The sequence below is a fragment of the Camelina sativa genome, chromosome 9 (assembly GCF_000633955.1).
Source record: "Camelina sativa cultivar DH55 chromosome 9, Cs, whole genome shotgun sequence".
Lineage (NCBI taxonomy): Eukaryota > Viridiplantae > Streptophyta > Magnoliopsida > Brassicales > Brassicaceae > Camelina > Camelina sativa.
The window spans coordinates 17,158,549-17,165,623 of NC_025693.1; the positions used below are offsets into that span (position 1 = coordinate 17,158,549).

Below are 7,075 nucleotides of genomic sequence, written 5' to 3' on the forward strand. Positions count from 1 at the left end.
CCACTCCTCACTGTTTAGAAAAGGTAAGTAAGAAAACACTTGTACATGAATCTAATACCATAATATACATGTGATATTTTATTAATTATGTCTTTTTGTTTGCTTTCTTGAAAAATATAGTATGGTTCAGATTTTCTTCTATCCGAATCAGTGAGTAGATGCGCAAAATCAATCTTCCGAGGTATTGGCAGAGGAGAGACATACATAGAGGAGCCATCTTGGATGAAATGGGTGTTTGTAATGAAAAATGTATGTCCCGAAATCGTTGACTACTTGCTCAACTATCTATTTGTTAGTTATCTCAAACCTTATTTCAAGCGTGATTGATCATACCAATCTCTAGTCTCAAGTGTTGTGTTGCAATGATTGCTATTATTCAGTAAGACGTATAATTGTTGATTCGTTTGATCTTTGGAAAACGCATTTTGTTTGATACTTTAAAAAGGTAACTTGATCGATAGAAAATCTCATTAGCTTACAATATGTCACATTAAGTGATTTTGATATACGATTGCATCTAAATTTTTTTTGACGAACGAACAACTTTGTACTGCGATACAACTGCCCGATGCAAAAACTGATTCAAAATTTGAGGATGCATCTGAATGTTGAATCTAAATGAAGAAACGAACATGACCTCATATGGATAGGTGAAGCTTGAAGTTCCTTGTTTTAAATCACCAATCATACATAATAACCAAAAATGTATGAAAGTGTGACACTCTCTGATGTAGAGTGGCCAGCTGAATCCAGAACCAAATGAAGGTAAAATAAAGATCTAATCCTACTGCTACTTAAAATACAGTCTGATCTCTGCTTCTTTATACTACCCTTATACATATCTCTCTACATCATCTACATCAGTTCAGGGATGTTGAAGATTTTGGTTCATGGAAAATGAGACCATTGGTCACAAAGTACATGCGTGATCTTGGAAGTCTCAAAATCTATTTGCACAGTACATTGTCAACAATCCTTCAACTCAAAACAATCTTAGTTCTATTTCCGTTTACCACATTGAAGATAATATTTTTACTCTTTAGTGTAACAAAATGAAATTATGTAAGAAATCAAGATCTTGAAATGGTTCATTAAGGTCTCTTAATAGATGAAGAAAATATGATAGACAAAACCACCTCAGAACTATCAAAACCCAAGAAGACATAAGGTTGCGCTAACCAGAAACAAAAAAAGTAGGACCAGAAACGATGAAATACATTCTTTCTTTCTTGAAGCGGTTTTTGGAACAAGTGTTCGTCTAAGAGTCAGCAATAGTGACCTCGACCTCGACACCAGGCTCAATTGTGATCGAAGTGATTTGCTTAACCACGTCAGGGGAGCTGAAGAGATCAATCACCCTCTTGTGAACCCTAAGTTCAAACCTGTCCCAAGTATTGGTTCCTATACAACGAAACAGCCATAAGTCAGTGTAAAGATTTCCAAAAATTAGAAAACAGCAAATAGCTCTATAGCATTTTCCTTAGAGGTAAGACCCAGCTATCATCAAGCCAATTATGTAGAAGTAGAGGTAATGATGTGAGAGTTTACCTTCACCACAAGGTGCCTTTCTGGTGGTGATCTTGAGAACCTTAGTGGGCATTCTCACTGGTCCCTTAACTCTAAGCCTCTTGTCCTTAGCTCCACGGACCAAGTCAGTGCACACTAATCAAACAAACGCATCAGAGACTAACCAATCAAACAAATGCATCAGAGAGACTATTCAGTATTAGATCCTCTTAAAGCTCTTTGAATCTTGAGCCATTTTAGGATCGATTTATCTACATTTCTAAACACTGAACAGAGAGCTTCAACCAAAAAAACGAATCTTATATACCAAAACTCAAATTCTCTAGGACTAGGAGAGATACAGAGAATCAAAGGATGCTTAAGGAAGGGTAAAAAGATGAAACCTTTCTCCAAGTTCTTGACATTCTTGGAAGAGAGAGTGATTCTGATCTTATGAATCTGCTCAAGGGGTTCCTCCAAACCAGCTTTCGTGGGCTTCATCGCTTGATACGCCATGTTTTTTTTTGTTACAATCGCTCTGCAGAACCCACAGATATATATATATAAGTGACAGATTCAATCAAGACAGAACTAAAACAAATCTCCCAACATCTTATGTTCTGCGAACCCACAAAATTAGGGATTCAGAGAGATATATAGATGAAGTAGAAGAACTATGAAATTTTTACCGTTTTGGCCGGAGAGGATTTGTTTTTGCCGTTCAATTTAATCTGCAACTGCTGCGGAGAGGCGTTGAGAGAGAAGAGAAGACCTTTATTATCTAGGGTTTTTATTTCTATGTTTTCATTTTTTTTTTTTTTCTTCCAAATGTTCTGAAACGTTGTCGTTTTGTTTCCGGACCAAAATTGTTTTGTTTGGTTTTATGAATCTAGGCCTGTCAAAACATGCTAAACCTGTTTCTGTTAGGCCCGCTCTACATTTTTTTTCTTTTTTTGTGTTTTGGTTTATACTTTATAGTACAGTTAACATCAACTCCAAAAATATCTTATTATATAAAGTTGGGTTTTGAAAGTTAGCCACTAATAAAATTTTGACATGTGTTAAATTATTAATCTCAGATTTTGACATGTGTAAAGGTTAATATTTAATAGGAAAAATTTGATTACAACAAAAATAAAATATTTTGTTTTAAAAAATATTAATAATGTAAAAAGATAATTATCAAAAATTACGGAATTTATAAAAAAATACAGAGTTTTTTTAAATAATTATAAGAATATTATATATATATATATCATGAAATTCGAAATTATATATTATTTAATTATTTTTAATTTTAAGTTATTCAAAAATACTGCTTTTAACTTTGTTTAATTGTGAATTTTTTTTAATGGAAAGGTAAATTTTTCTTATTTTCTTAAACAAAAATTTTCTCCTACTTTCTCTTTTTCAGTTAAAAACAAGTAAGATTAATATGTTGACCCAAAAAAAATTAATATATGCGTCTACTTTTCTTAATATTGTATTTTAAAATTTAGTGTAATATTTTTAGATTATTTTATTTAATTTATATTTTCATCTTTGAATTATTTGGGATTCATATATTATTGTCCTTATAATTTTCTATTGTTTCTTTAATTATGTCAAATTAATTTTCTTCTACTCAACCTTGATTAGTTGGTCAGAAACCCTTCTTTATTTTGCAAACATAATTGTTACTATTATTAATTCAATACCAAAAAGAGATAACGAGTAGAAGCTCATCAACCTAATGGATGAATAAAATAGACTAATCAAACACAAGCTTATAACAAACATAGATAGATATATTGGAAAAACATTCATCGTTGTTGATAGATCCATAGGAGCTCAAAGACTGTGTCACCCTGGTTTGTAGAAAGGTTTAAAAGAATTGATTTTGGCTACATATTTCACCAAAATGCATTTATTTTTTCGGTCAAGGGTCTTGAGAGAATTTCATGATAGGTGACCTTCCTGGAAATGATTGTCGGAACTGTGCGAGTGAGGACAAAACACAGGAAAAGATCATTTGTTGATTTGTAGGATCGGTAAACAAGTTTTTAAAGCCTCTCAGACGTAACAAATCGGTCATCGAATATGGGTGGGTCCACGAGCCAGGAATAGATGAAGGCCCCACTTAGGAAGGTGAGCACATGGACTGAGAGTGGATATGAGCTCACTGAGCAAGGTGGCGGTTGAGGCGTTACAGAGACAGAGGCCACATCATGGTGTGTCAAAGACACTTCCATAAATACATTGGGAAATTTAACATTAGTTACTATCAAAATATTTTGTGACGTTAGAAAAAAGGTTTTTTACTTTCATTGATTGTCGGAGCAAGCCATTTTGAGATAGCGAAAAGACGTGAACATGTTCTCTCCACACAGGAGGAGGGCACAGCCAAGGTTCTATCTATTGTGTAGAAGGTTGGACATAAGGTTATCTCATCAAGGAAGGATGGTGTAGGAGGTTTGACGTAAGGTTATCTCCCCAAGTGAGGAAGGCAGAGCCAAGGTTCTCTCCATGGTGGAGGAGGTTGGACGAAAGGTTTCTCCATAAGAGATGTGGGCGGAGCCGGGGCTTTCTCCATGGTGGTCATACACTATTGTGATGATACATCATTGATTAGTATATTATGTAATATATTTTTTATTAGAAATATTTTTTGAGCCAACAATTTTAGTAATTAAAAAACTATGCAGAAGTAAAAGTAAAATAGTTGGTTTAATGTGTTCATACAAACATTTTCTAGGTGGGTGAATATATTTGTAACATATAGTATATTTAGGTGTAAAAAAAATATTTTTAATGGTAACATACATAAAAGATTTGTAAATGGATATAAATCAGTGTATTATAACAAAAATAAAAATTATAAATAACGTACAACAAATTTTAATATAATTTATGAAACTTTAAACCTGCACATCAGGCGGGTCCTCATCTAGTTAAAATATATTAGTGGGATTAATTTTTGTTAATGATAGCAAACGTTTCAAAGTTGTGACACTAGAGTATTCTCGATGTTTTGGCGGTTATACGAATGAATGAGTAGGAAATGAGNCCACTCCTCACTGTTTAGAAAAGGTAAGTAAGAAAACACTTGTACATGAATCTAATACCATAATATACATGTGATATTTTATTAATTATGTCTTTTTGTTTGCTTTCTTGAAAAATATAGTATGGTTCAGATTTTCTTCTATCCGAATCAGTGAGTAGATGCGCAAAATCAATCTTCCGAGGTATTGGCAGAGGAGAGACATACATAGAGGAGCCATCTTGGATGAAATGGGTGTTTGTAATGAAAAATGTATGTCCCGAAATCGTTGACTACTTGCTCAACTATCTATTTGTTAGTTATCTCAAACCTTATTTCAAGCGTGATTGATCATACCAATCTCTAGTCTCAAGTGTTGTGTTGCAATGATTGCTATTATTCAGTAAGACGTATAATTGTTGATTCGTTTGATCTTTGGAAAACGCATTTTGTTTGATACTTTAAAAAGGTAACTTGATCGATAGAAAATCTCATTAGCTTACAATATGTCACATTAAGTGATTTTGATATACGATTGCATCTAAATTTTTTTTGACGAACGAACAACTTTGTACTGCGATACAACTGCCCGATGCAAAAACTGATTCAAAATTTGAGGATGCATCTGAATGTTGAATCTAAATGAAGAAACGAACATGACCTCATATGGATAGGTGAAGCTTGAAGTTCCTTGTTTTAAATCACCAATCATACATAATAACCAAAAATGTATGAAAGTGTGACACTCTCTGATGTAGAGTGGCCAGCTGAATCCAGAACCAAATGAAGGTAAAATAAAGATCTAATCCTACTGCTACTTAAAATACAGTCTGATCTCTGCTTCTTTATACTACCCTTATACATATCTCTCTACATCATCTACATCAGTTCAGGGATGTTGAAGATTTTGGTTCATGGAAAATGAGACCATTGGTCACAAAGTACATGCGTGATCTTGGAAGTCTCAAAATCTATTTGCACAGTACATTGTCAACAATCCTTCAACTCAAAACAATCTTAGTTCTATTTCCGTTTACCACATTGAAGATAATATTTTTACTCTTTAGTGTAACAAAATGAAATTATGTAAGAAATCAAGATCTTGAAATGGTTCATTAAGGTCTCTTAATAGATGAAGAAAATATGATAGACAAAACCACCTCAGAACTATCAAAACCCAAGAAGACATAAGGTTGCGCTAACCAGAAACAAAAAAAGTAGGACCAGAAACGATGAAATACATTCTTTCTTTCTTGAAGCGGTTTTTGGAACAAGTGTTCGTCTAAGAGTCAGCAATAGTGACCTCGACCTCGACACCAGGCTCAATTGTGATCGAAGTGATTTGCTTAACCACGTCAGGGGAGCTGAAGAGATCAATCACCCTCTTGTGAACCCTAAGTTCAAACCTGTCCCAAGTATTGGTTCCTATACAACGAAACAGCCATAAGTCAGTGTAAAGATTTCCAAAAATTAGAAAACAGCAAATAGCTCTATAGCATTTTCCTTAGAGGTAAGACCCAGCTATCATCAAGCCAATTATGTAGAAGTAGAGGTAATGATGTGAGAGTTTACCTTCACCACAAGGTGCCTTTCTGGTGGTGATCTTGAGAACCTTAGTGGGCATTCTCACTGGTCCCTTAACTCTAAGCCTCTTGTCCTTAGCTCCACGGACCAAGTCAGTGCACACTAATCAAACAAACGCATCAGAGACTAACCAATCAAACAAATGCATCAGAGAGACTATTCAGTATTAGATCCTCTTAAAGCTCTTTGAATCTTGAGCCATTTTAGGATCGATTTATCTACATTTCTAAACACTGAACAGAGAGCTTCAACCAAAAAAACGAATCTTATATACCAAAACTCAAATTCTCTAGGACTAGGAGAGATACAGAGAATCAAAGGATGCTTAAGGAAGGGTAAAAAGATGAAACCTTTCTCCAAGTTCTTGACATTCTTGGAAGAGAGAGTGATTCTGATCTTATGAATCTGCTCAAGGGGTTCCTCCAAACCAGCTTTCGTGGGCTTCATCGCTTGATACGCCATGTTTTTTTTTGTTACAATCGCTCTGCAGAACCCACAGATATATATATATAAGTGACAGATTCAATCAAGACAGAACTAAAACAAATCTCCCAACATCTTATGTTCTGCGAACCCACAAAATTAGGGATTCAGAGAGATATATAGATGAAGTAGAAGAACTATGAAATTTTTACCGTTTTGGCCGGAGAGGATTTGTTTTTGCCGTTCAATTTAATCTGCAACTGCTGCGGAGAGGCGTTGAGAGAGAAGAGAAGACCTTTATTATCTAGGGTTTTTATTTCTATGTTTTCATTTTTTTTTTTTTTCTTCCAAATGTTCTGAAACGTTGTCGTTTTGTTTCCGGACCAAAATTGTTTTGTTTGGTTTTATGAATCTAGGCCTGTCAAAACATGCTAAACCTGTTTCTGTTAGGCCCGCTCTACATTTTTTTTCTTTTTTTGTGTTTTGGTTTATACTTTATAGTACAGTTAACATCAACTCCAAAAATATCTTATTATATAA

At 34.2% G+C, this 7,075-nt stretch overlaps 2 protein-coding genes across 2 annotated transcripts; both read right to left on the minus strand.

The window, feature by feature from the left end:
* Positions 1,046–2,303, minus strand: LOC104711194 (40S ribosomal protein S20-2). Its single transcript, XM_010427875.2, has 4 exons — positions 2,196–2,303; positions 1,911–2,044; positions 1,549–1,662; positions 1,046–1,401 (listed from the first exon to the last, which is right to left on the minus strand). Exons 2-4 carry the CDS (start codon positions 2,020–2,022, stop codon positions 1,259–1,261), a joined length of 369 nt encoding a protein of 122 aa, XP_010426177.1. The 5' UTR covers positions 2,023–2,044; positions 2,196–2,303; the 3' UTR covers positions 1,046–1,258.
* LOC104711195 (40S ribosomal protein S20-2) lies at positions 5,598–6,855 on the minus strand. Its single transcript, XM_010427876.2, has 4 exons — positions 6,748–6,855; positions 6,463–6,596; positions 6,101–6,214; positions 5,598–5,953 (listed from the first exon to the last, which is right to left on the minus strand). Exons 2-4 carry the CDS (start codon positions 6,572–6,574, stop codon positions 5,811–5,813), a joined length of 369 nt encoding a protein of 122 aa, XP_010426178.1. The 5' UTR covers positions 6,575–6,596; positions 6,748–6,855; the 3' UTR covers positions 5,598–5,810.

Excerpts from the sequence above, each read along its gene's own strand:
- LOC104711194 (XM_010427875.2), bottom strand. The coding sequence starts at position 2,022 with ATGGCGTATCAAGCGATGAAGCCCACGAAAGCTGGTTTGGAGGAACCC. Across the intron at positions 1,663-1,910 it reads TGTCAAGAACTTGGAGAAAG|TGTGCACTGACTTGGTCCGT; the intron begins GTTTCATCTTTT and ends TTGTTTGATTAG. Across the intron at positions 1,402-1,548 it reads AAAGGCACCTTGTGGTGAAG|GAACCAATACTTGGGACAGG; the intron begins GTAAACTCTCAC and ends TTCGTTGTATAG.
- LOC104711195 (XM_010427876.2), bottom strand. The coding sequence starts at position 6,574 with ATGGCGTATCAAGCGATGAAGCCCACGAAAGCTGGTTTGGAGGAACCC. Across the intron at positions 6,215-6,462 it reads TGTCAAGAACTTGGAGAAAG|TGTGCACTGACTTGGTCCGT; the intron begins GTTTCATCTTTT and ends TTGTTTGATTAG. Across the intron at positions 5,954-6,100 it reads AAAGGCACCTTGTGGTGAAG|GAACCAATACTTGGGACAGG; the intron begins GTAAACTCTCAC and ends TTCGTTGTATAG.